The 27,980-nt window shown below is 50.2% G+C and overlaps 2 protein-coding genes across 4 annotated transcripts in view; one reads left to right on the top strand and one right to left on the bottom strand.

The window, feature by feature from the left end:
- Positions 1–423: 423 nt before the first annotated feature.
- LOC111079048 (zinc finger protein jing) overlaps positions 424–27,980 on the bottom strand; it is a 134,049-nt gene continuing 106,492 nt past the window's right edge. Inside the window, exons 1-6 of one of the 3 annotated variants that reach the window (XM_022374048.2) lie at positions 9,887–10,444; positions 2,700–6,314; positions 2,102–2,645; positions 1,886–2,033; positions 1,651–1,828; positions 424–1,590 (exon numbers count right to left, since the gene is read on the bottom strand). In XM_022374048.2, coding sequence (XP_022229740.2) covers positions 1,158–1,590; positions 1,651–1,828; positions 1,886–2,033; positions 2,102–2,645; positions 2,700–6,196 — 4,800 coding nt within the window. In that variant the 5' untranslated portion in view covers positions 6,197–6,314; positions 9,887–10,444 and the 3' untranslated portion in view covers positions 424–1,157. Of the gene's footprint in view, positions 1,591–1,650; positions 1,829–1,885; positions 2,034–2,101; positions 2,646–2,699; positions 6,315–6,575; positions 6,720–9,886; positions 10,445–27,980 lie in introns of those variants that run through there. The other 2 variants (XM_022374047.2, XM_041592151.1) reach the window with 2 other exon arrangements.
- On the top strand, positions 19,479–20,780 carry LOC111079055. Its single transcript, XM_022374056.2, has 3 exons — positions 19,479–19,631; positions 19,689–19,877; positions 19,966–20,780. Exons 1-3 carry the CDS (start codon positions 19,571–19,573, stop codon positions 20,193–20,195), a joined length of 480 nt encoding a protein of 159 aa, XP_022229748.1. The 5' UTR covers positions 19,479–19,570; the 3' UTR covers positions 20,196–20,780.

Below are 27,980 nucleotides of genomic sequence, written 5' to 3'. Positions count from 1 at the left end.
AAAAGAATTATATAATGTGTGTGTATGATGTGTGTGGCTCTGCTGCTCCTTTCGATAACTTTATTTGAATTGGATCTTTGCCTTGGCTAGGTTCTAAATGATTCGTTTAGGTGTAGGTTGTTAAAGGGTTTAAGAGCGAAACTAGTTAATGATATAGAGTATATATATATTTATATATAATATTATGTACAGACTGCTCCGCTTGGAGACGAGTTTTGCATGGGATTTGCACTAACTTAAGGGATATTCATCAATCGTCTGGGGCTTAGGCTTACAACTGTTTGCATTGCTGTTCGAATTGAGTACAAAATGTTTTACAAATATTTGATGCAGCTTTGTAGCTTTTGTAAATGCTTCAAGTCTTGTGTTCTTCTTTGCTTGTTTATCTCCACCTTTGCTCTCTCTCTCTCTCCCGCTCTACTCTACTTTAAAGTTAACCCTTTGACCACCGCGTCGTGGGTTGTGTGCGTGATTGGAAGTTTTGGCCTGGTCCTAAAGTTACGACTACAACAATGGAAACGAAATGAAACGGAACGGAAAGCAACGAATAAAAAAAAAAACGTGGATAAACGAAAAACTAATAAAAATACATTAGAAACAAACAAGTCTTGTCCACTCCATTATCCATACTCCCTACTAAATATGGGTCCTATCAAAATGTACATTTAACTAAACGCTAAAAACCTACAACTAGAGACGTTACAACTTAAGACATTTGTTCATAACAGTTGCTCGAACGCGCGGGTGGGTTGCGATAAGGTGGCCACAGTATCTGACTCGGATTTCCTCTTACTTATAACCGAAATATATGTGTATGTGTATGTACAATGTACAGCGAACGAAGGATGATCGATCAAATGGTAAATATATGAAATGGAAAATTGGGGGGGCAACTAACTAACTGAACAAAGCGGGGCCCTGTTTGTCTGTGGGATCTGCACCCTAGATGGTGTGTGTGTGTGTGTATATATAGATCTATATAGTATATGGTACGATGGCTTAACTTAGATCGTAGAATATCTATTCTAGTTGTCACTGTTTACTCGTTTGTCGCTTGTGGTTTTGCATCCTGCGTGTATGCGTGTGTGTGTCTGTGTGTGTGTGTGTAATTACTTAGAGAATACTTTTGCTTTTCGGTTGCTTGTGGTTCTGTTTTCTTAAATGGGCACCAGAGCATCCGTGGGCGCCACGGGCACCATCTTGGGCGGCTTGCGGGGGTGCTTGCGGCGCTGCTGCATCTGCAGTTTGGCAATGCTGAGCACCTGCTGGTAGCTGGACACGGTCCCACTGCTGGCAGTCCTCGAGCTGACGGTCGCGGAGATGCCATCGTCCTCCTCCTCGTCGTCCTCCTCATCATCATTCTCCTCCTCCTCATCCTGTTCCTCCTCGCAGTCACTGGCGCCCATCTCCTGCAGTTCGTTCACGTTGTAGTCGTCGGCAAAGAGCTGTGCGTCATAGCGCAGCCTGAAGGCCGTGCTCAGAAGGCTGTCCACGCGGGTCTTTTCCGCTGGACGCATATGCTTGATGTGCAGCACCTTCGTGTGGCAGCGCGTCCGGTTCGGACACTCGGGCAACCACTCGTCCGATATTCTGTGGAAGAGAGAGGGATTATGCTTGGTCTAGCACAGATAACAGCCAAGATGCACTTACATCTCGCGCGGGGACCAGCGCACGAAGCAGTCGTGGCCGCCCTGGCTGTTGCGCCTTCGCATCAGGCACTGGCCCTGGAAGGTGATGGCCTGGGCGCCGTTGGTGAGCGTGCTGATCTGGCGCAGGCGGTGCTGCAGCCCCTCCATGATGCCCGTGTCGAAGAAGTCGAACATGCGAGCTGCAAGGGATTCGGTTAGATGTCGAACAGTCTTGGATCGCTTAGCGGGAGACCCACCTGAGAAGGGCTGTCGGCGGTAGCGCAGCTTCTTGCCGTTCTTCCGCAGCTGCTTGGGCACGGGCGGATCGGAGGTGCGCTTGCTGGTGCTCTCCTTGACGTTGTCCGTGGCATTGAAGTGGTTGTTCACATGCTTCTGCAGTGCCAGCTGGACAAGACGATGCACAGACGAATGGTTAGAGGGAATCTCCATCGATTGTAGAGAGTAACACTCACCTGTGAACCGAACCTTATGCCGCAGCCCTCGACAATGCACTTGAACTGCTTGGAGCCGCCGTGGGAGAGGACGTGGCGCTCCAGCCAGCGGCGCGAGCACGACTCCTTGTTGTACACCTTGCAGCCCACCCAGAGGCAGGCGAAGGGACCCGTCTGGGTGTTCACGTGGTGCGTCTGCATGTGGTCCAGCAGCTTCGAGTTGCTCTCGTGCTTCTTGTTGCACTTGTCCCAGTAGCAGACGCCGTCGTGCCGCTTCCCGCCCTTGCCGCCGGCCCCGGCGCCTGCCGGGAACCGGATGGTCTTTGGCTGCGAGAGTATCGGCGAGATGGCGCACTTGGGCAGGCTCTTGCTCGCGGATTCGGCCAGGGCCGTGTCCACCACCGTGTCCGTGCTGCTGGCCGGCGTGGGGCATGGCGAGATGGAGTCCGGTGAGTCTGGAGCGGCGGGCGATGGTGCGTTGCTGGCCAGGGAGTTGGTGTCCGAGGCGGAGGCGGACGCGGATGAGGCAGTGGTGGGCGGGCAAGCCGATACCGATTTGGTAGACCTGCAAGAAAGAATATAAAAAGGCAGTTCTCGATCCACTCGGAAGTCTACTTACATGCCATCCGCGATGGAGTTGCTGCTCTCGCTGTTGCTCAGGCTGCCCCCGATACCGGACTCGGGCGTGGGCAGGTCCCGCAGCCGCTTGTGCGTCGGATGCGTCTCCAAGGAGCCCACCGACTTGTCGTCCTCCTCGTCGTAGTTGCTGCTACCGCTGCTGCTGCTTCCTCCGCTGTTGCTGGCGATCGGAGACGGCGTGGCTGTGGGCTCGCTCTTCTCCGGCGGCGGCTGTGTCATGTCTGTGGTCGTCTGGGAGCAATCCTCGCCCCCGCTGGAGATGCACGACGAGGTGACCATCTCGCTGAGCATGTCCGTCTGACTGGCGGCCCTCCGGCTGCTGCTGCTGCCTGCTGAGGGCGACGGCGCCGGCGAGGGAGAGCTGAGGGAGGCGGGCGTCGAGGGCTCCAGCGAGAGATCCGCCGCGGAGCTGACGCTGTTGGAGTAACTGCTGCAGGAGTTTGAGTTCGAGTTGCTGTGGCTGTGGCTGCACTCCGGCAGCAGGTCGTGCTTCACCACCACGTCCGTTCCCCTGCTGCTGGGCAGCTGGCCAGCGAAGCTCTGGGGCTTGGGCGAGGCCAGGGAGGAGACCGAGGAGCATTGCGAGATGGCTGCCACGAGGGCAGAGGCCGAATCCTCCGAGGGCTCCGCCTTGATCTTGCTGAAGGCCGACAGCGTGCACGAGTTGGAGTTGGACAGCGCCGGCGAGGATCGCAGGAGGCTGCTGCTGCTGTTGCTGCTGGGCGAGCTGAAGGGCAGCGGCGTCAGCGGATGGTTGCTCGCCTTGGCCACGATGCTGATGGCTCCCTGCGAGTTCTTGACCAGGTCAAAGAGATCGGGTGTACCGCCACCGCCTCCGCCACTGCTGCTGCAGCTGGTGCTGATGCTAGTGGCCCCAAACTTCATGGCCGGCATCTGCTTGGCCATGCTCAGAGTGGGCGTCAGCTTCGGCGTAGCAATGCTCACCAGCGGCGGCGTGGGATTACTTGTGGTGGGCGCGGGAACGGGCGTGGGTGTGGTTACGGCTGGAGTTGTGCTCTTCCGCAGCTGACACAGTTCTTTGGTCGCCGATGTGGGCACTAGTGGCGGTGGCGTCGTGGGCGTGGCAATGATGGAAGTCGATCCCGTGGGGAACTTGCCGCCCTTTGCCGTGAGCCGCTTCTGGTACGGCTTGGCGCTGGGCAGGGCCCTCTTGGCGGCTGGCGATGATGCCGGGGAGCAGTTCGGTTGCGCCAACGACGAGGAGGAGGAGGAGATGGTCACCAGCGGCGGGGGCTGGCTGGAGCTGAGCCTCGGAGGCTTCACAATCGCACGGTGTTGCAGTTGCAGTTGCTGCTGCTGTTGCTGCTGCTGCTGGTGGTGGTGCTGCTGTTGCATGGTAGTGCTGTTGATGCTACTTAGATTATTCGAGGCATTGTGGTTGTTGTTGCTGGCAGTGATGAGTTGTTGCATCTGCAGTTGCTGCTGCTGCTGCTGTTGCTCCGTCGATGGCTCGAAGATGGAGCTCAGAGCGGGAATGGGCTGCAGGGCTGGCAGGGTCTGGTGTTGCTGTTGGTGCTGCTGCTGGTGGTGTTGATGATGCTGCTGCTGCAGGGCCAGGGAGGCGGCGACTTTCTGCTGCTGTTGCTGCTGCTGCTGGTTGTTGGCCGCAATGGCTGCCGCCGCCTGGGCGAGCATGGCCGGCAAGGTGGCGGCGTTGAGCAGGAGTCCTGCCGGCGTGGCCATGAACACGGGCTGGGCCGCAGCGGCGGCGGCTCCTCCTTGCACCAGGCGCTGCAGCTGCTGCTGCTGGATGGCGGCTGCAATCTGCTGCTGGAACAGTTCCTGGAAGTTGGCCGCATTGTTGGGCGAGGGCGTGGTCGCCGCTGCCTTCGCTGCCGCCGCCTGCTGCAACTGGAGTTGCTGCTGCTGGAGCTGTTGTTGTTGCTGCTGCTTCATCAGCAGGTCCTGCAGCTCGTTGGCGCTGAGCAGACCGAAGGGATTGCCCGTGGAGGCCGCTGCCGTGGCCGTTGTCGCCGTCGTCGTGGTGGCCGTGGTCACCTGCTGCAGCTTGAACACCGTTCCGTTGAGGAAGTACTGGGCTGCTGCTGCCTGGGCAGCTTGGGCCGCCTGGGCGGCGGCCGCATTGTTGTTCGCTGCGGTGGCCATGGCTGCCTTGGCCACGTTGTTCAGCTGCATGATGTTGGCGGCGGCCGCCAGTTGGGGCGGCAGCTGGACTAGATTAGGCAGCTGCACGGGCAGCTGGTAGAGCGTGGGATTGGCATTGGGATTGGGGCTCGGGGCGGCCGTTGTCGTCGGATGCGTGATGGCGGTGCACGTGGCCGTGCTGCTGGCCTGGGAGATCTTCTGCTTCAGCGCCGGACTCGTGCCCGGCGGACGGTAGGCCATGGCTGCCTTGCCGGCCTGTGCCTGCAGTTGGAGTTGTTGTTGCTGCTGCTGCTTCATCTCGGGCGTTCGCGGAGCGATGGCCACGTGCTTCTTGGCTGGCGACTTGCCCGTGTGCTGGGAGCTGTTGGAGCCGTTCGAGGAGCTGGACGACGAGGAGCTGGAGGAGGAGTTGCTGTGGTTGCTGCCGTTGTTGGGCGTCTTGCGCAGGTTGGGCGCCACCTGGGCGATCTTCGCCGGCTGCTTGGTGCTCCGTTCGATCTTCTTGAGGGCGGGAACGGGCAGACTCGTCGTCTGGCTGGCGGGCACTGGCAGGGGCAGTGGCACAGGTGCCGGTGTCGTTGCACTCACATTCGGCTGTGGCGGCGCCAGGGCAGCCGGGGTGGGGGTGGGAGTGGGCGTGGCCTGCTTTGCTGCCTGCTGTTGCATCTGCAGTTGCTGTTGCTGCTTCTGCTCCTTCAGCTGCGACAAAATGTTAAAGTACTTGTTCAAGGAGGCTGTCGTGGCGGGCGTGCTCATGGTCAGCGTGTTGGCCGGCTGCAGTCCCGGGGCTGTGCTGGAGTGGGCCTGGGTGCTGGCGTTGGGTGGCGGCGACAGCTTGCCCCCCGGCGTGGGCTTCATCTGGGACTTGAAGAAGCCGGTGATCTTGGTCTGCGACTCCTCGAGGGCCGCCGCCTTCAGTCTTTTGCTCGCGTCGCTGCCTGCCTGAGGCTCGCAGCGACTTTTCTTCGCCGCCGCCACTGCCGGGCTGCTCCCCTCTGCGGCGCCGGCGCACGCTCCTGGTCCTCCCGCTGGGCGCTTCTTGTTGGCCGCCGCGGCAGGCACGGCGGTGGAGGTGCTGCCCAGGTTCGTGTTCCACGGCCACTGGAGGGTGGGCAGCATGCTGGGCTGCCGCCCCTGGGAACTGGACATGGCCATCGGCATCGTTGTGGGTTTGGCAGTGCTGATGCTGAGGCCGTGGATGTGGGCGTGGCCGTGTGTGGGAATGGCCGAAACTGGAGGCGCCGCCGCTGTCGGGCCGCTGCCGTGGGACGTGGAGGACGCTGTGGAGGAGTTGTTGCTGCCGCTAGGAGTGCTGCTGCTGCTGCTCCCGCTGAGTATCTGGGGCGGCATCTTGGTCAGCTGTTCGTCGCTCAGTTGCGAGTGCGCACTGTACGGGGAGCCTGGCTCGGACGCATCCTCACTGGAGCCCGTGCTGGAGTCCGCGCAGCTCAGCGAAGTGGCAACGCCGCTGGAAAAGAACACAAAGAGAGCACACGATAAGTAAGCGTTATCACATGGTAGGAAATGGAATGGCGAGGGCTTAAACTGTGTGGTAATCAATTCGCTGGGATGCATTGCCTCCTCTGGCCGCAGCAGCCACACCTTCTTTCCAGGCACACACAGCCCCTGCCAGGAGCTGTCTTCTTCTCTGCTTCTCTGGGCACCCACTCCACTTCACAACCACTCGCACAATCGCGTCTATCAGTCAATCAATTTTCAATGGAATCACCTTCGAGCGCTTGTTTTAATTCATCAATTTTGCAATTACATTGCGTTTCCGCCTTGAATTTGTTTGTGTGTTTGTGTTTCTCTTTTCTTCTTTTTTTACACGCTTTACTGTTGTTTTTTTGCCCCCTCTTTTTTTTCCACGGTTGTTTATTTGCCTGCCAGTGTTGGCCAGGCGCGAAATATCGATATCGATGCATCATAACAGTGCGCTAACAGCTGTGAAATTTCCCAAATAGCAGGCCCACAAAAAGCTGGCTGCTTTGGCGCGCATTTCAGTTTTGAATTTAATTAATGTGCTAAATGAAAAGCATTCCTCATGCTTCTCTTCTACCCCCTCGCAACCACTCTGTTCTGACCTGACTGTGGCCGCTAAAAGGTTAGCTGGGCAAAAAAGGCAGGAATGTGTCCTTTCAGCGCAGCGTAAAAACAACAAGAATTATGTTGCGAGAGAACAAACCGCAAAGAAAGAGAGAGTCGCAGAGAGAGGCGGACTGACATGTAGCACATAAAACGGGTCGATAAATAAACGAAAGCATAAAGTAAACAAAAAAAAAAAAAAAAGAGAAGTGAAGTGAAGAAGAAACACGCAAAGAATACAGCAAGAAAAAAAGCACGAGAGAAGAAAATAAAAACTTCAACTCTCTGCTCTCGCGTCTCTCTCTATTTCTTTCTTTCTGATTGTCTGTTTGTGTCCGCGTGCAACATACTAACAGAAGCAGTGGCAGCAGCATTACGGGGCAAGAGACTCAAAATCTAATGCGGGAAAATGTTCAGTTTTCAGGTAGCGCGGTAGGTAGCGTGGTTCAGTGGTATGTGGAATGGGATGGATGCGGCATGTGGGCACGTATGCTTCTCGTCTCGTTTGAGCGGACAAAGGTAAGGAAGGGCATACTTCGGTCGGTTCAAGCATAAAAGGAAATTCTATCCTGTTGTATTCCTGCACATTTACTCTTTAGTGGAATTAACAGAACGAGCGCGTTGAGAGCGTGCTCTTTTTTCACACATTCATTTCTATCTCCCTCCTTCACTCATTCCCCTTTCTATCTCCATCCTTTCATTCTATCTCATTCTCGGTGCATTCTTTCGTTTTGATTTGCTTTAATATTCGCTTTGTATGCATGTGCTTTCTGTTGCACTTGATTTTCTCTGCTCTTCTTCTCTGCCGTTTTCCATGTGGTAAACAACGCTGTTTTTTGTGGGTCTTTGCTTCGTTATGATTTCCAGGAATTTGTAATATATTTTATTAGCTTTTCATATCATCATATCATCCAGGGGTGCGGTGGCAGGGGCACATTCCACCTGCCCCGTCTTGTTAGTCGCATCGTTAAACGCGGAGATTATGCTTAAGCTTTGCTCTTGGAGTTTGGGTCGGGATTTGGGTTCTTTTGGGTTTCTCATCGGGTCGAGGGTTACACATCGGACGGGACTGGGACGGGTACGAGGACGGACACGGACACGGACCAGTGCTGAATTTTATGTTTCTTTCTGGTTTGTCGCCCTAACAGGGTACACATTCGGCGATGGCGACGGGCTACCTACGGGAATTAGAGATCTACACAAACACACACACAGACAGAGAATGTTGTCCATAAAACACATGAAATGGAAACACTTTGTGAGTTTTATGTTTGTCTACTTCTACCCCAAAAAAGATCTCTCAGATTACGACCACGTTGCACGTTGCACGTTCCTGTTTTTGTTGTTTCTCATGCGATGATAAGCTGATTAGAGAGATTGATGTTGGATGCATTCATGTCCATGGGTAAACGAACTGGGCTGATGAATACAATCCAGTAATAAACGGGAACAAAATACCATCCCAAGTTTATTAATTTCTCTTATATCTTACTATAAACAATAATAATTATTATTATTACCAGTTCCCTCTTTTATAATTGGGAAATATAGGAGATTAGTGCTAAATAAATATATTTGTTTATGGTTTCTAAGCATTTCTCATAGTTTTCTGATGGTGAAATGTGTGATGAAAAACAGATAATTAACGTTTTTAATTTACCGACGGCCCTTTGAATTTCAAGTAAATATTCCTAATATAATATAATAATACATATTTAAAATGTCCGCTGTGGTTTTTCCTTATTTTTAGAAGGCTACGTTTCATACGTATGTAACATATTTTTAAATTATTTGGCTATGTTTTATTGCTGTCAGCTCTTTAATAAAATTAATTAAAGGATGATTCCTTTACCAGTTCCTTATTTTAAGAGATATGCATTAAGACTGCCCGACAATTGTGGAATTTGAATGCTCGTTCATTTGCAGATGATTCTTTTCAATTTCCAGAAATTTATTATGCATGCAACGGCAGAGTTTACTCTTGAATTATGCACTCTATTTAATTTTCCAGCCATAAGCAAGACTTTATCGCCCCTATCCATGGACATACACGCACACTGACGCTCGACGCTCGCCCATAGAAGTACACACAAACACACACACAGTTCATATTAAATTCATAGAATGAAAGCCCAGCAAAAACGGCAACAATTTAAATTTTATTAGAAAATCCCATTAGATACACACACACACACTCACAGAGGCACACACGAACAGGCGAGCGACTTCCACTTCCGCTTCAAGTGTGCTTTTGTGTGAGTGTGTGTGTGTGTGTGTATCCAACACTCCCACTGCCACTACTACCACCCAACCGAACACCCTTCGCACTCTGCACTTTTTCCTCTTCCCTTTGCCCTCTCCACACCCTGGAGCCACAAACAATTGAGCACGCTTCATTTGCAAGGCATGAATGAAAGCAGCGCGCCCAACGAGAGAGAGAGAGAGAGAGGTGGTGGTGGGGGCGGGTACAAAAAATCATTGCATATTTGCTTGGGCAAACACAGAGAGAGAGAGTGGAGAGAGTAAAATGAAAAGAGTGACAGCGGAATAGCAGCGACAGCTAACAGTTATTTAACACATGATGTAAACGCGAATGTAAACTATGCTGTAATATGAACAGCGGCTGGTGTGGAGGGAGGTAGTGCAGCAGGGAACAAAAGCACAGGCAAAGACAGAGAAACATGCGCAGCAGCTGAGTGGGGGGAGGGAGCAATAGGAGCAATGGGAGCAAGAGCAATGCACGCGACGTAATCGCCTGACGCTGCTTGATGTCTCTTGATGACTTTTACTTAGAGCACAGAGCAGAACACTACACTACACGACACGACACGACACGACATGGTTGTTGTCATTACACTACACTACACTACACTACACTGCATAGAGTGTTTGTCTTTACAGTAAAATTCTTGAGCGCTGGGCGCTGGTTAAGCTGTTTGCTTCTGGTATACTAACATTTAAGGTTATCCAAAGTAGTATCCGAAGCAGTATTCCAAGCTGTATCCAAAGAATGTATCCAAAGGCAGCAGCTCCCGCTGGTTTTTATCCTTTGCTATTGGACTTTTCACACTGTGGCACCACATGGACCGCGGGGACCAGACCTCCGCCGCTTCACACACTCACTCGCTCGCTCACACACGGCGCGCTTCGGCTTTAAGCTTTTCTTTTTCCACTGTCGCCTTGGCGCATTTTGTTTCGTTTGGGTTAGCTGTTTCGGCGGAGGCTCCTCCGCTGCAACGTTCCCACCGTTTATGTTGCTCTTGCTGTTGCTGTTGCTGTTGTTGGTTTAATTATCCCAAAACACAGACTGGCACACACGCGGAAACACACCCGACAATACACACGAAACACACGAGCGCGTAGCATAAATATCCATATCCAAAAAGGGGCAGAGCAGAGCAAGAATCGTTCCCGTCCGTCCGTCTGTTTCGTTCTATGTCCGAAAATTCTGTTGCGGCACCACGGTCGTCGTCCGCTATGTTGCATGCACCGCGTCCGTCAGTGTTAAGAGAAAATGGCTGACTGAATCGACTGTATATACCGACTGATTTATAGAATCCAAAAACCTGGCTTCTTCAAAAAGGGAAACAACGGGAAAACTGCAGAGTTTCCGCTCTCTTTGAACCACTCTCTCACTCTCTCTCTCTCGCGCTCTTTGAAGTGCGGCTCTCTCAGAAATTCCCTGTATAAAAGGGCCCGAATGGGATATTCTAACGGCAACTATTGGCTGCATGTGAGAGCCGAAGCGAGCCGAAGCTGCCACACGACCTGAAACGAATGCCACACTGCACCCACACGCACACAAGCGCAGGCAGGCACGAGAGCATAAATGCTCTTCGAAGCAACCCTCGAATGTATACATGCTCTTGGCTCTCTCTCTCTCACTCTGTTCCCTACATTTCTGCCCATTATTATTATTATTTTTATTTATATTTCACTTTTGTTGTTGGCACGTTAAATATTTCCTGTTTGTCGTCGTCGTCGTCTCTCTCTCTTCTCTGAGAGTGGAGCGGAGAGGAGAGTAGTGGTGCAGGGTGCAGGAGGGGAGTTCGCTGGCAGCCAGCAGTTCATGTTATGGTCACGTACTCCTGGGCACCCCCCTCCTCTTGCCATCCTCAAGCAACTTATGGACAGCTTCTCCCCGCACACTTTGCCGTTATGTGTCTGCTGCTGTGGTTTTCCCCTGCAGCCTCTGCCAACACTGTCTCCTCCTCCTACTGTTCCATCTTCTGTTTAGGCTTCTTGTCACTCTCCTCTGCTCTCCTGACTTTACTTTCTTTTCTCTAGTCCCTTTCGCCGCTTTCTTAAATGTTTATCTAATTATTTAGACGTTTTCCCGCTTTTCCATCTTACTTCCCCGTGCCCCCTGCAGGGGTCGGTTGTTTCTTCTGGCGTGAACAAAAAGTTATTTAATTTTCTGCATAAATCCCTGGCAAATGTCTTATATAAATTTGTCATGGACTGACTCGTGGAATGACTTCTCTGCGGAGAGGAGGTTGCATGGTTAATCGGGGGATTGCTTTTGGGGCGGGGGAAAAAAAACAATAATCCTCTAATTTGACAGGATGAGGGATCGTGGTGGGAGGGAGTGTGCTCTGTGGCAGGCTGGCAAAACGATTCGGAAACAGCAACGTTTTGGAGGCCAATCCAATCCGAAGCGCTTTGGTAAATTGCCACGACTTCCGGAGTGGAACGAAGCCTCAGGTCATAAATTATATGTACGTATACGTATAGGCCCAATCCTGGGCTGGATGACAGGAACAAACGTCAACGAACGGGTCGTATGTTATCCCACCCCCACATCCACACCACACCACACCACACACCACACACTCATCCCTACTAGCAATTTTGGATCAGGTATCAGGACATGCACCATTTCTGGGATATTAAGCATACATTTTACACATTTTTAGTCAGCCAATCTTTCAAATGATGCAAATAATATTGGAAATAGGGAAAATTAGCATAGGAAAGTCCCTCCTGCCCATGCCACCCCCTACATTGTATTTGTTTACGCGTCAATTCTGATTTATGCGGCATAATTCCAGGCGTTATAAACTGTTTTTGACAGCTGAGAGAGGTCGAGCCGAAGTTCGAACTACGAAACAGAAAACAGCCTCCGCTGCCCCAAAAACCAAAGAAGGGGTTGCACTTGGGGCATGTGGGGGTGTCTACAACATACATACTTACATAAATATGTACAACTGTATGTACATACATCCATATGCATGAGTTATGGATAGTACGTGGGTTCTGGTCTATTACTTAACATTTGATTTGGGTTCTGTTGTCGCCTGCCGTTTCCACGTATGCTAATTCGGAACTCTTGCGGGATAAAAACTATTTAACAAAACGCCATTCATTAGGGCTGATAAATTAAATTAAATATTATTTCATTAACACCTAGGGCATTCACAGCATGTGGTCGCTTCTATCCCAGTGTCGAAACATGCCATGGCGAAGCCATGACAATCCCCAAATTAAGGCAAAAGAAATATATGTGTACATGTTAAACTATGTATATTGAATACCCTTGCTAATCAACGGCGCTGCGAGTGGCTCAAATAATCCAGGCAGAGCAGGAATTCTCTTAATTGGAAAATGATTGTTTAGTTTCGTTAAAGGAGCAACAATGTCAGTGTTCAATTCCGTTATAATGTTTGTGCTCTGCAACTAATTAGAAGTCCAATTATATTTCCATCTCAAAATCAGCAATAATCCATTGTAATTGTCAGTTGTGGCTGAGTGCCACATCTACATTAGTGCCAGGAATACAAGTCTTGAACTGCCTTAAAAGTGCTGGAAATTTAATAATAGCTGCGTAAATGCAAGGCAATGCATGTAAATGATTATGGTAAACGACTGCCATTATGTTTACAGCAATTCAGAGAATAACACCTGAGAGAAATGAGAACACCTCCGAGAACAACTCCTATCCTGTACTTGCACAATGAGTCGAGTCGAGTCGAGTCGAGTGTCGAGTAGTGTAAACAGAATGTAGGTCTTCCAGGCGAGTGCATACATTGTACATATTGTGCGAGAGTGTATCCTTTCCTGACTGCCTGGACTGCCGGGACTGCCTGGACTGCCTGACTGCCTCACTTGATCCCCGCTCCCGCTCCCGCTCCTGCTTCTGTGGCACCCCAATTATAACGCGCTAAACAATAAAGAAAATAATAATAAAAACCTAGTGCACACATCCCCACGGATAGGTACATGCATACGTGTGTGTGTTTGTTTGTTCGGAGCAACCCTCGCTAATGAAGCTGCAGCTCTGCTCTCCTCTGTTTGCACACGCAATTTGCCTTTGCCCTACCCATGCCACAGCCACAGCCACTGCCACCGGCTCGGCTCAGTCCTCTGCCTGTGCCTCATCCGTTGCCTGGATCTGGGATCTGGACCTGTACTTAGACCCAGGACCAGGAACTGAAACTGAAACTGGATCTGAGGCTCAAACAGCGCCCTGGGATTATCACCAGCAGCAATGGACGGCAAAAGAAAGACCGCAACAGCCGAATCATTAATACCCTGGCAGCCATATTTCGTTTCAGGGGGAGAATTTACACATTAATGCTTAAAAAAGGCAATACAAAAATGTTCCTTTTCAATCAGATCGAACAAAAAATGCAATAAGAAATTTCTGTATATGTGCAGTTTGATTGGGAGGAGGTATACGGTATATATTATATATCCACTGGATGCTTTTCCTAAAGGTATCCCAAAGGTATCATAGAAGGACATCTGTAATGCTTACTTCACTCTATTTCTGGAGTACATTATTTTAGTACCCATCTACATACATACATATATACTTATGTGAGTATGTATAGCCATTGCCTACCGCTTGGTCCATTTGCTGGACCAGAGCGGACAAACAGCGGGACTAGCATAGCCCCTAAGAGGTACATATTGCCGGTCGCTTGGCTGCATTTGATACACCGAATGTCGCTTAAGTTGGTCAAACACTTTAGACTGCTTTCCGGTATAGTTACAACTATCCTATCGTATTTGCTGTCTCTGTTTCGCGTGTGTACTCGTACTCGTACTCGTATTCCCATATTCCATTAACTACTCCAAAAATCCTCAAACGTTCCCTGTCCCGCATTGCCCTGCCCTGCACTGGCGGACGACCGCAGGGCGACATGTGTGCCGCAGTGCAACAGCGAGAGTGAGTGAGAGTGAGAGAGAGAATATTGTTTGCCAGGAATAAATACAACTACAACAACAACAACAACTATATAGTGGAATCACAGCTGCGGGGCAACATAAAAATACGCCGCCTGCTGGCATACATATATCCTCTCTCTCTCTCTCTCTCTTTCTGTCACGCTCTATCCCCATCTCTTTCGCACTCAATCGTTTCCGTCTCTGTCTATCGCTGTGCTGTAACATTTGTTTTGACATTGCTCTCCGCCGTCCGTCCGTCCATCTCTGCCTCCTCTTTCTCTGTCAATCTGTCTGGCAATCAGCGTTTTTCTCCTTTTCTCTTTTGTAGTTTGTTTGCTGTTTGCCCTTTTTCTCCTCCCCTGCACACCCCTCTTCGCATAGTTTGTTTGTTTGTTGTTTGTTCTCGCACTCGCTGCGCTTTTTACACTTGCCTCGCGCTCCGTGCTCCGTGCCCGTGCCCGTGCCCAGTGGCCTCTACTGCAAGTGTAAAGTTTGAAATTAGTTTGGAAAAGTGTCGAAAAAGAGCACACCACTTGACAGTTTTTGTCAACACGGCGGACCCGAGCCGATCGTTCTTGATAATCGAATAATTCCCCCCATCAAAAGGAATACAAAAACAACAAGCCGTGAACAGAGCCGTGCCCACACATGCACACCAATGCAGAGTTTCCCCTGATCCTGGATTGGGCTTCCATTTGGTTTTTTGTTTCCACACGCTGCACCAAGCGAAAACAGATTTTGTTTATCGCTTGGAGGATGTTTCTTTATAAGCCAATAATTCCCCTAAAAAACCCTGAATAGTGCACACACACACACACAGACATAAATTCACAAATTTCCCTCAATCTCCATAACCTCACATCGATTTGATCCTGGTTTTCGGGGTTCTATGGCATTCACCTGAGTCCCGGCCGCCGTCTCGTTTTGCATTCCGTTTCACCTTTAATTGCGCCCCCATCCTACCCCTACCCCTACCCTTTGGCCTTGCGGTTTCCTCGTTCTTTCTGCTTTTCCAGGGTGCGCTCCACGAAGGGGGGATGGGGTGGGAAGCATTTCAGTTTTTGGGCAAGTACGCCTTGGGGCGCCATAAAATGTTTAATAAATTGCAAAAGTGCGCCAAAAGTGCCAAAAGGAAGAATACTGAATAGAGAGAACAGAGCAAAAGGGAGAGCGAGCAACACAACAGACGTCCCCAAGTCAACGACTCCTCCTCATACACGGATGCCCACGCACACGCATACAAAACATATTCTAATGAAGTTCAAGTGGAAAGCCCAACCAAGGCAGAGGCAGGGGCAGCGGGGGCGTGGCATACACTGGCCACACTCTGCTCTGCTCTCTGGCATTCGTGGCACGTAAAATGTATTGAATAATTACATTCGGGGCCGCCTAACGGCATACGAAATGAGGCATACACTCCGAGGTGGAGTCAAAGTCGAGGTCGGTCGTTCGGTCGGTCGCCACTCGCGAGCCCCAAAACACACGAGACAAGTGCCACCGGCCACCGGACATTAGCCACGCCTCCCCCCCTTTCGTTTGCGCCTGCTGCCCCTTGGTCCTGCTGTCATGTAATGAGCGCCGCCAGGCATTGAAAATTTCGAAAAACGCCGCAGGAAATAAACTTTTTCGAGTGGTACCCTCCCCGGCGGTAACAGCGAAGAAGCGACGAGGGTAACAGATAAAGATTGATGAATCCACAGAAATGCATTTCGCTTTAAAATTGAATTTCGTTGGAACTAGCAGGGCAGTGGAAGTGGAGTGGAGTGGAGTGAGCAGGCAGAAGAGTGGCAGGGGGATAATCGGAGGCCGATGGCCTTTAAGTAGTGCTAAAGTATCAATCAAAATGCGTGCCCTCACAATAATCATGACGGAATTACGCTGAAATCTCCGAAGGTGAAGGAGCGGAGCTGCCTGCCAACCTTAAACTCAATCTCCAACTGATTCCCCCCCACTCTCGCAGAGAGGAAAGATCTGAGAAAACGGTTACCGAATCAGAAACAACAAAATGGGAACACAAAAGATGATTTATCATTACAAGAATATCAGAGGGGGGAGCGAGAGCCCACTGCCAGAGTTGGAGAGCCCAGAAGGGCAGAGAGCGCGGGGTGCACAGGCTGAGGGCGGGGATTTACAAATTGGATTGCCCCAGGGGATCGGAAAAACGGGATGCGAGAGGTGAGAAATGTTCCCAAGGGGTGCACGAAAGAGAAGGAAAATCAAGAAAAACTAAAAGCAAAGTTTAGAAAATATGGGTATGGGAAAATATGGGAACCAGAGGTGGATATCCCTTCCAGATATACTGAACCAAAAAGTTAAGAAAACAGAGCATATTATTACACACGATTAGGATTTTTTCACGAATATATTTACCCTATAATCTCAGGGAATAAATTACAGCTGGCAACACAGATGACATTTTAGTCGAATGAAGTCACTAAACTGAATAACTTTAATCAACAAATTAATTCTATGATGGAACTTTATCACTGGCAATCAATCACTTAAGTTTCACTCACAATCGAAAGACATTTAAGGGAAATCCCTTTAAAGGTACAAAACATAACAGTAGTAAAGTACATAATTCCATTAAGACCCAGCCCAGATAACCAGACCGATCCAAAATACGAGTATGTCCGGTAACAGGGAGTCCCAGTCCATTCCATTCCATTCCTTCAGGCGAATATAAATTCCTGCCAAAATTCCAGCAAAAGTTTCTTGGATTTTCACTTTCTGAAAAGTTGTTTACCCACGGCTAACCAACCTGGTGGAAATTCATTTTCTATGCTCTGGCTCGCAAAGAAAAACCCCTGGAAAATGCCAGAGAAGTACAAATGCTGCTCTGCTCTGCTCCTAACTCCGGACGAGAACAATGTCAATGTTTTAATTTATTTAAAATCAATTTACGCAAAATCTTTTCCGAATTCTTTGCCAGTCAGTGGCGTATGCAGAGGGGGAGCTGAGGTGGGAGCAGAGTTAGAGGCGGAGGAGCCAGAGTTGGCGTCTCGTCTGGGAGGCTGGATCCGGCGGAGTCAGAGGCGAGGCTCTGCTTAGAGCTCAGCAAAGTGCTTTTGGTAGCACTGGAAAATCCTGCATAATTTAATTGTGCTGTTGTCGGTGCTAGTTACTCTGTCTCTGTCTCTGCCTCTGTCCCTGTTATCCCTGGATTCCTGACTCCCCACCTCCCACTGCTATGTTCCCCCCCGCATCTGTCTGTTGGCGGTCTGTTTCTGTTTGTTGTCTTGCCGCTTGTAGCAACATTCGCTCCATGACTCCCACTTTCGACTGCGTAGTCAGTGCAGCACTGCAGCAAGCTCTCTTTAATCCACATGCGACTGCCGCAAAACTCTGCCACGCTGTGGCACGGAGCAGACAGGTGACTGGGCCCCCAGACTCAGCCTGGGTTTTCGGGTGGCTTCTGAGGCTTCTTTGCGGTCCACTTGGCATCATCCATCGGCAAGGAGACCACAATTACTGTGTTTACTTCTAGTTTTATTGCCGGTACTCCGTACTCTTGGCTTCCGTTCTGGCAGTTAATTAAGTTTCTACGGCAAAGGTGGGAAATCTTTAACTTTGGATCAATCGGGCAGGCAGGCAGGCAGGCCGGCAGACAGACAGCAACTACTCGCAGCAGACCATTTGATGGCGTTTTTTTTTTGGGAACGATTCCTCAAGTGGTGACACGGTGACCCCCGCTCCAAAATCTAGGCAGACAAATCCATTAGCATTAAATGGCTGCGGCTGTAAACGCTGTAGGGGATTCGAATCGAATCGAATGGAATCTTTAATAATCTACAAATGGAACCAGTCGCAGCTGAAAGATTCGTTAAATGCTCGGGGGACGGACACAGAGCAGAGCTCAACTCCACACAGAACGGTTCAATGGAACTGGAAATATAATACAATTTTCGGGGGATGATGACGATGATGTGTGCTGTGCCGCCTCGACCCCCGCTCCGACCCGATCCGACCGATTGTTGCTTGTATTGTTGTTGCTTTTGTTGCCTGGTGTCATTGTTGTTGTTGCTGTTGCTGCCATGCGGGGTTTCTGCTAGGGATCCCCGACCCCGCCAAGCAGACGTACAAATGATTTTGATTTCAATTTTTACTCCCCCTTTTGTTTGCCAGCAAAAACTATAACTTCCCCTGGCAGCCGCCCCTGCCCATGCCCCACAGCCACGATGCTATGCCAGAGATATGTACCCTATGCAATCGGGAAATATTTGATGAGAAGTAGACAAATTTTATTGTGGCAATGTTCCATTAATGCCACAGATGGGGGTACATGGCTGTGTGTGTGTGTCTGCACTGAATGCCAAAGTTAATAAATTCAAAACACTTGAAAATTTCATTTTGGCATATTAAATTTCACGAAAAGAAAACGAAAAACCCCCAAACAGGAGCCCAGTCGAAAGGAGTAACGATGGGAAAAGGACAAGGAAAAGGCCAGGGAAAAACTCAGTCAGGCACGGCGCCCATGAGTGCTTCCTCCTCCTCCTCCTCCAGCTCCAGCTCCACCTCCAGCTCCACGTCCAGCTCCACCTCCAGCTCCACCACTTCTCCCAGCCGGTAGAAGTCACACAAAAATTTACATATGAAAGCCTGAATGGCTGCCTCAGAGCCGTGGCAAGTTGGGGGCTGATGGGGAGACGCCACAGGCACATGCAGACAGCATACATGCAGCTCGTGTCGCTATCGTCGTCCTCGTGGGGTATTTGCAATTGCCAGCGAAGTATTAATGGCAGCATTTGAATAACAATGCAGCAGCGGATTCGATGTGAATGTGAATGTAAATCTGTATGGATGGCCCTGTCGCCTCCGACAGGGCAAACGACATGAATCGACCAATCTCCCAGCGGCAGGTCCCACTACAATGCCACCTCTGCGGGCCCCTATTAATGCCTAGCAACGCACTAATTTGAACTGCATTTGGGAGGAGTCAGTAATGTGTGGCAAGCGATCCGCCCAGTGTTCGTTTCTTTATCGCAAAACACAGGCCAACAGAGCCTCAGAAAATCCGGCGTAGATATATCTAGGGGGGAAATGCATTTGCAACCTTTGAGCGGGTTGCCTCCTATTAGTGTCGGATCGCGCGTCCAGTCAGAGGAGAATTCCAGGAACATTCTGCCTCGGCTGGTGGTGGCAGCCCACGTAGCATAATGAGCACAGAATTCAGAGGAATTTCGCCAGTGGACGACAGCGAAGAGAATTCATTAAGGGTCTGGTATGGAGCTGTTCTGGTCTTGGCTCAGACTCTGAAATATGCAAACGTCATTCGGATGCTGTTAATTATGGATCCCAGAGGGTTCTCGTTGATTTCATGGGACCCCAAAACAATAATCACAACACAGACACAATTCGTTTTTGTATCAACTGGATCAGCTGCATTTTAGTCACAGATTTTGGTGTCAGATTTTAGTCTTTACACAAAAAAATTTCCTGTACAAATTTCAAAAGAGATTCCGCATTAAAATGCTAAAATACGCAAACTTTTGGCAGCTGTTGGCCGTCGTCGTGCTTCTGCAGGTGCAGGGTAAGTGCCAGTGCCAGTTCCACTCCATTTCCGCTGACCTTTCGATCCTCTCTGCAGGTCTGCGGGGCCAGTGCGCCGACTGCAGCCAACATTGGGGGTATCCGTGCAAGGCCAATGTCACCGGCTACTACTGTGCCCCGGGATCCGCCATCGATACGGTTCCCCTGGTGCAGTCGGACTACGAGACGAGCACCATAGATCCCATGGACATCTACAAGCAGTGCACGCCCTATCCCTTCTCTCTCAGTTCGTACTGCTCCAGATTCTACCCTCTACCCTCTATCTCTATCCCCCCATGCCCATTCTCATCCTCATCTCTGTGTTCCTTCCGCAGATAAAATCGGCAGCTACTGCTGCGTCTACTCCCCGAAGATCGGCTGCCAGGCGGCCATCAACACCCACATGTACAGGTACGAGTCCAATCCCGTGGTCTACTGCAAGCGCTGCATCGACCGCTGCCTCTGCGACAGGGGCGGCAGCGGCCACTATCGGGCAAGGCCCTGGCAATCGGGCAGACTTCTGATCGGTGTCCTGGGCATCATGGCCGTGGGACTGCACATGTAGCAGGCATAGCCCTCCAATGATAAATTTAAATGTGAATTCTGGCTCTAAATTCTGGCTCTAAGTTCTGGCTGTAAATTCTGGCTGTAAATTCTGGCTATAAATTCTGGCTCTAAGTTCTGGCTGTAAATTCTGGCTGTAAATTCTGGTGTTAACAAATCAAAAAGAAAAGTGTTCAAGATCGCCCCAACTGCATTCTATATCTGGGACCATTCTGTGTCCCAGAACTTATCCTAAAAGTGCCTCAGAAACCATCAATTAAGAGATGAAACTGCGGCAACATTTGAGGGCTCAACGATGAAGGAACTAAGACAGGAGGTGTGTCCCATCGAAATGGAAACTTTGCGTCAAGTTTTTGTGTGGCGAAGACGAAACAGTTTCGCCAGTTTCCCCATGACAGAAACAATCAAACATCCGCAGCCACTGAATGACAGGAATCCATGGGTCATCTTCCTGCTTCCTGCCGTTTTGCAGGGTGGTTGGGTGTGCGCGTACCTCTAATCAAATTAAATGTATCCCCCCGTCAGATAGATGGCAAATAAAACGTTGCACAGAGGAGTTTCAGTTGAGGCCAGGCCAGGCCAGGCCAGGACAACTGTCCCTTTGGCCAATACACTTGAGTGATTGAACATGAAACCATTGGGCAGCAAACTGCTGGCCAGACACTGGCCAGTTCAGTTACCAAGGCACTAATCAGGCGGCTTGGACTTGGACTTGAAGTTGGAGTTGGACCTGGCCCTTGTCGGAGGGCTAAGTGAGAAAGTGTCCCGGCCAGGCTGCAGTACGTGACTGGGAACATTATTGTTTGCTTATCTACACTTAATTGCTTCTGGCTACACTTAATAATATGGTGGTGTTCTCTACACACACACAGTCAGCCAGCTAGCTAGCTCTCGGTGGGCTCTCTCTATGAGGAACCCAGAGGCCCATAGTCAATGGGCATCGTCATCGTCATCGTGTTGCCGTAGCAAAGTCATCTCCACCCCCATTGTCACAATCAGGAGAGCGAGAGAAACGAGTCGACTCGACTCGACTCTATCTTGGGGCACGTTGTTTGTTCGGTTTCCCAGTTTGCGTTGGTCGGGCACCGTCATCGTCATCGTCCGTCTCTGGGCTCTGGCTCTTTGGCAGCATTTCCATTCAGCTTGAGATTTGTTGCACTATAAAAAGGGCTTCTTGGAGACTCGTCTCTGGTCGCTCGTCCCTCGTCGCGTCTCCCCTTTGCTTTGGTTCTTCGCATTGTATTCTGTTGCATGCTGCTGGCGAGCTATTTGTTTGCCTCGTCGTCCGTTGTCTTTTCTTTGGCATTCCTTCTTTCTGTTCTCTCTGTTCTTTTTGGGTTTCTTTCTTTTTTTCTCTCTCTCAATTTTGTGGGATGAAAAATTTCATTGGAATTGGTTTTTATTCGTGGGGGCCCCGCCTCTTCTGATTTCTGATGGATTTCTTTTCTTTTTTTTGGTTCGGGAGGTACAAATTGTGTGACGCTAATGGGGCACACGGCACTGGACATTGCATGTGGCTGTGTGTGCGTGTGTGTCTGTGTGTGTGGGGTTGACATGCCTCATTAGCTACGAAGATCAAAAAGATTGAAGTAGTTTTCGGTCATATGACACCACAGTCGCGACGCATCGGGATCGATTCCTTGATTGAATGCTGCTCCCCCCCTCCCGTTGGAAATATTCGTAATTTTCCGACTCAACAATTAATTATGTTTTTGGCCACAATATTGGCCACGCCCCCTTGGCCTGCAATGCAATTTCACTGCCATTCAACATTTTTCCCATTTTCATCCACAACCAATTCCCTTTCTTCCCTTCTTTCACTCTGTTTTCCCCTTGGATTTCCCTCCCTTTCATTTCCATTTCCTTTTTCACTTTCTGTTCCATTTCCCAGCATCCTCCATTCCATCCAGCCATCCATCCATTCCGCGTCCCGTTCTATCCGCCGAGAGCCTAATTGTTACGAATTTGCACGCCTCCAGGAGGGGCAGGGGATGGGCCCTAACTCCAGTTAGGGGTAGGAGTAGGCATAGGAGTAGCTATGCGGGAGCCACAGAAGACAATGGATGGATGGCCTGCTCGGGAACGAGAAAAGGAAATCAAAGAGTCAAAAAGTAAAATGAAAAGGAAAAACCATTTCTGAAGCTTGAAACCTTGAATGGATACCCTCGCTGGATCATGGCTTCCAAATGAGCTGCAACATGCATATGGGATATGGAAATCTACATCTGATGGGACCCATAATACCTAATACAAGGGAAAAGTTCTACTCCCTTTCTTCTTGCATTCATCTTCACTGTGACAATTGCTAATTTAACTGTGTGTGTGTGTGCCAGTGTGTGTGTGGCACATTCTACCCTCTCTTCTCCCTCTTCTGGTTGCAATTAGTGGGTGTGGCACTGCTGCTGCCCAGGAAGTGCGTGACTTGCAGTCGACATGTTGTATGTGCGTGTGTGTGTGTCTATGTGTGTGTGTTTATGTATTTGTGGGAAAATCAATTGAACAACAGACGCAGAAAGAGGGGATGGCATGGGGAGAGGGGAGCAGCAGCATTCATAGATGTGGTGGTGGGGGGGGCATCCAAGGGTGGCTGCTGCTGCTGCTGCTGCTGTTGTTGCACGACCAATAATCAGGCTAATAAACATTTCATTCACAGGCATCATTGAGCCGGGACCCAATCATAACAATGTCGGCGTCGTCTGCCGCTGCCGCTGCCTCTGCCAAATGTTCAATAGGATCAATGGCAAAACAAAGACCCCCATGCCACCCCTCACCCCCCACTCCCGGCCGCCTAGCCGCCTAGCCCCCTAGCAACATATGGGTGGCAAGAGACGATTGCTTTCCCTTTCAACGCTCGATGGCCTGTCATAATATGGGGGCCCGAGACCCACAAATAAACCGGAAATTATTGTTTTTTTTGCTTTTTCTCTTTTGGTTTCTTCTGCGCCAGACACAAGTTTTTCCTTTCTTCGATGCCGTTTGCCAGGGCAACGCAAATGACGGGGTTGGGGCGAGGGCTGGATGAAAGCTTACCCCCCACACATATACCTAGGGCTTATCCATATCAAGTGTATGGCTGGCAGAAATTTTAGTTTACTCCATGGACAGCATGCGGAAAAGTAGATCTCCGGTTTGGCATTTGTTCACCTACCTGGAAGAGAGAAGAGAAAATTTCAGATTTAGTTTATCTGCGAGATATTCTTGAAAGGGAGCTTTAATTTAGCGGGTGCGCCACGAAAAGTTAAAGATAAAGATACAAAATTGTGAGCACTTTCTCCTGTCCCCCCCGCGACTCCCTTTGGCGGGACTTTTCCGCCAGACATCTGCTCGTTGCAATCAAAACAAGAACAATAGAACAACCTACAGGCCGCCACCCCTTTCCCCTTTCCCCTTCCCATTCGGTGAATCTACCCCCAAAAGAAGTGGTTAATCCCCCGCAAAACCCTGACGATTAACCAGCCCAAAAACCCAACCCAAACCAAGTCGAGCCGAACCGAAGCGAACCGCAGTGAAAATTGCAGCCGAAAAGAAATGCCCGCCGAATGCCAGATAACAACTGCAGATATCGGAGGAGTATCCGCACGTTTAACTGGAGGTATATGAACCGCTGTAACTGTAACAAAAGACCGACCCGGGCCATCAAATGTGTGTGTGTGTGTGTGTGTGTGTGGGCACAAAATGCGAGTAAAACAATTCCAATTAAAGCGATACGACAGGAACTGCAAAGGCGCAGAATGGTCCCTGGTCCTGGTCGCTGTGTAGTATGAGTACGAGTACGAGTATTGTAGGTAGAAGGAAGTGTACGCATCGCCAGGGGGGGGGGGAGAGGCACAGCCAAGGGGTTAACCGGAAGGGCAAGCAACGACTGGGCAGGCCAGTCAGAAAGTCATGGGAAATCCAATTGCAGACGGACGGGCCACAACTAAAATATATTTATATTTGTATTTTCAGATGGGATTAAAGTTGCCAAAGGGCAGCAGCAGCACAGAAATTGCATATCCAATGAGCGGAAGAGCGGAAGTGGAAAAGTGCATTAAAAGGGGCACGGGCACGGGCACGGGAACGGGAACGGGTGGGGGCGCAAAGGTTAACCAGGAGGCGGAGCGAACCGGCAACAACAACTGTCGAAACTCTCACGATGTCCCAATAAATACACTGAGCGAAAGGGCAACGGGGGTGGTTGCTGCCGGGCTCTCGGCTGGCTCCATGGTGCTTAAGCCATGATGCCATCCCGCTCTAACCCAATCGAGCGCCCACCTCTAACCCTGTATGGCCTCTACGGCGGTCAATCAGTTTACAACAATAACAATTTCTGAAGGGTCAACACGTGGTCCACATCCACTCATCCGCCTACATCCGCATCCAGGGGCAGCAAGGGGTTGTCGACTCCGTGGCGGGCATTTTGTATATTCAATTAGCCGCTGCCTCCATGTCGAACATTTCCTCTAACTCAATGGAGTGGCAGTGAGGCAGTGGCAGTGTGGCAGTGGCAGTGTGGCAGTGGCAGTGGTGGTTGGGTGCCTGCCTACCCTACCCACTTCTTGTTTGTTTTGCATTTCTAATGCAATTTGCGGCTGCATCGCTTTTGTTGCCGGTTGCCGGTTGATGTTGCCGGTTGCTGTTGCTGTAGCTGTTGCGCCCCCAAATCGTGTGTGTGGCGTGTCGTGTCCATTAGCACCTTGATGCTCATAATACATATTCATTAATTTGCCAGGCCATCATCCCCACTGAATGGACTGAATGGTTGGTGTTTCCTTTCTTCCCTTTCCCGCTGAATGGGAGCTTCCTTTCTTCCCTTTCCCTTTGACTGGGAGCTTCCCTTCCGCCCTCACCAAATGGCAGCTTTGTGGCTGAGCTGGACAGAGCTTTAATTACCCCCTTCATAGGGGGGTGAGAATGAAAGGGCGCTCTCAGGTCAAGCTCTTTAATTGCTGGCCGTAATGGATATGCACATATTCTTCCTTTCAGCCAATCCTCAGCCCCAGTCCCAGCCCCATTCCCATTCCCAGCCCCAGTTCCAGTCCCATCCAACTTCTCTGCCAGCATCTTATCCGTAACTTAACCACTTTGTCCTCACAGTCACCGCAAAATGTTCCCATTCATTAAACTTTCGGAAGTGAAGGGCGTAACTCCAGCAAAGGCATCGCCCCCAAGGGCAGCATCTCGATTGACTATTGTAATTATCCAACCACCCACAGCCCACTGCCCATGGCCCATAGCCCATACCTATAGCTATCCCTGGTATCCCTGGGTACTCCCAGCCACCCACCTGGCAGCCGAAGCTTCCGCTGGACGTGCCACCTTTCTGTCTTTCACATTAGTTAAAGCTTGCGGCTTGCAGGCGGCAGCAATAAAACAACTTGAAACACAGCAAAACACTTAAGCGCAACACTTTTAATTTTCCAGTGGCCCATCCACAAAAGGGGTCTTAGAATAGCCACCCCACCCCCGCCCCTCCCTCATGCCAGCAGCCACGTTGTGGGTTAGTTTTTCGGATGGGCGTTGGGTGTGGGGGGCTGTAACTGAACTTGAAACTGATGCCCGGCACGTGGACATGACGAGAACATGACGCCCCCCGCCCGCCGCCAAGGAGGGGGGCAGGAACAGAGACACACAAAGACAGACGGTTCGGATCGGATGAAGAAGGGGGCAGCCAGAGGTGGTGGCAAAGGGTTTTGGTTGGGCGTAGCCCTGGACAAAACATATTCGACTGGGAAGGTACATTAAGCGGAAGGTAAGGCACTTTTCCTCTTTGGTGGTTCTCTCCTCCTCAATGACTCACCTGATATTTAATATACCTTGCAGCAAAAATGATTTAAATGTGATTTCCACGCACCCTCAGCCACAGAGCCGTCGTACAGAGCCACCTCGTCCGATGCTGTGCGGCAGACGTCGGCACGCGCTCAAATTAGTGAGTGAGCAGCCAAGGCAGGGGGCAGGGGTGGCAGCAACGGAGGGAGATATGTACATATATGAAAAGCAGAGCTCGTGCCACTACACTCCACTCCACTCTCTCTTGCGCTCTTGCAACGCTGGCTACAGCAACAACAATGGGATTGCGTATAATCAAAAATTAACATAACAATACAAAACCCCGTCCCCCTCCCCGTCCTCGACCCAGAGAAGCAGCAACAACAACAACAACAACTGCGACAGCAGAGCCGCGGCAAAGTGTTTTCTGAGGCAGACACAAAAAATAAAAAACATACGAATACGAGTTCGAGTTCGAGTACGAGAACGAGCATAAGCCGCACCGAAATGAATTTGTGTGGCAAGAACTTAAAGTTGCCGCCTGCCTCTGCCACTGCCGCTGCCACTGCCACGGACAAGACCCTGAGCGATACCATAATGAAAGGGTAAGCAAGGGCAGGGCTTCGATCAGGCTTCCCAGAGCAGGGAGAAGGGGAAGCGAAGCACCCAAAGCCCATTAAACAGCGCAGGAGAGAAAGGGAGAGACAAACAAAGGAAGGAGACAGCTACAGAGAGAGAGAGAGAGAGAGGGAAGACTGGTAGACAGACGGGGCCGGAGGGGGGCTGCACGCACACTGGCGTACAATTCGATAAAGAAAATTCCCAGCGGGCACTTAATTTACTGCCTGGCGTTCCATTTCGTGTATATTTCTCATGCATTTCCCCACACCCCCCCTGTCCAGACCATCACGTGCAACCGATAGATGTTGTTGCACTGTTGCCACATTTCAGGCCATCACCATCAGGGTTCAAGTTCAACATCAGGTTCGAGCGGGGAGATCTTGTGCTGCTTTCAGTGCTAAAACACAAGCTCAATCTCTATAGATATATCTGGGAAGTAATCAGATAGAAATCAAAGCATCGATGTGGCAGATCTATGGCCAGCTATGGCATAGGAAGCTTATATATCGTCTGTTCTACATATAAACGATCGACGCCAAGTTGGAACTCCCTGACAGACTTCGAAATCACCTAATTTGGGCCATGTTCAGCGCATAGCCAAAGAGTTCTGCGTGGGGTACCCTTTAAACATAGAAAATAACTTAAATTGGATCCCTTGGAATACTAGGTAAATGCGGAGATGGGAGAGGAAATTGTACCCTCAACTGTACTTGGCTCATTCCATAATCAGAATCTTCATTGATCGGATCCCAATTTAAATCGAATCGGAATGTGGAATATAACTTATATTTTGGGAATGAATAATGAAGTTTACTAAAGAATATGTCCAATGCCCAATCGATCTGTAAGAGGGGGGGCTATGACCTTCTTCGATGCTGTGCCGCCATGCCACCCCTTTGGGTGTAGTTCTCGTAGTTTCCGGTTGCCTGCTGCCTGCTGCCGCCACTCGTAGATCAATTTACATAAATTCGATCCTTGAATTGGATTCACGTTTCGGGCATGCAAAAGTGATTTGTTTCGGGTGCATATCTGACTTTAGCCAGCTTCCCCCTGTGCCACTGATACTCTACCTCTTCCTTTCGTTCTTTGTCCCTGGGTCGGGTCGGGGTCGGGGTCGTGTGTGTTGCCACGCTGCCACGTTGCCACGCGTGCCACGCAAACACACGCTGAACAAGGCCAGCGTAATCAACATAATGAGAGTGGGTAAGAGTGAGCATTATGATAATAATAGTGTGCCAAATGCTCAGTTCTCGTCCTCTGTCCTCTCTTCCTGGGATGGGATCAGGCAGCAGGCAGCAGGGAGCAGGGTGGCTAGCCCTCGCTTGCCACACACACACACACCTCTCGAAGGGTTGCCTCCTGCCTCAGTTTCAGCTTCAGCTTCAGCTTCAACTTCAATACGAGTATTGCCTTGGTT

Source organism: Drosophila obscura, unplaced genomic scaffold, assembly GCF_018151105.1.
Source record: "Drosophila obscura isolate BZ-5 IFL unplaced genomic scaffold, ASM1815110v1 contig_17, whole genome shotgun sequence".
In the NCBI taxonomy this organism is placed as follows: domain Eukaryota; kingdom Metazoa; phylum Arthropoda; class Insecta; order Diptera; family Drosophilidae; genus Drosophila; species Drosophila obscura.
The sequence above is the reverse complement of the archived record's forward strand: the minus strand, read 5'-3'. Positions and strand labels throughout refer to the sequence as shown.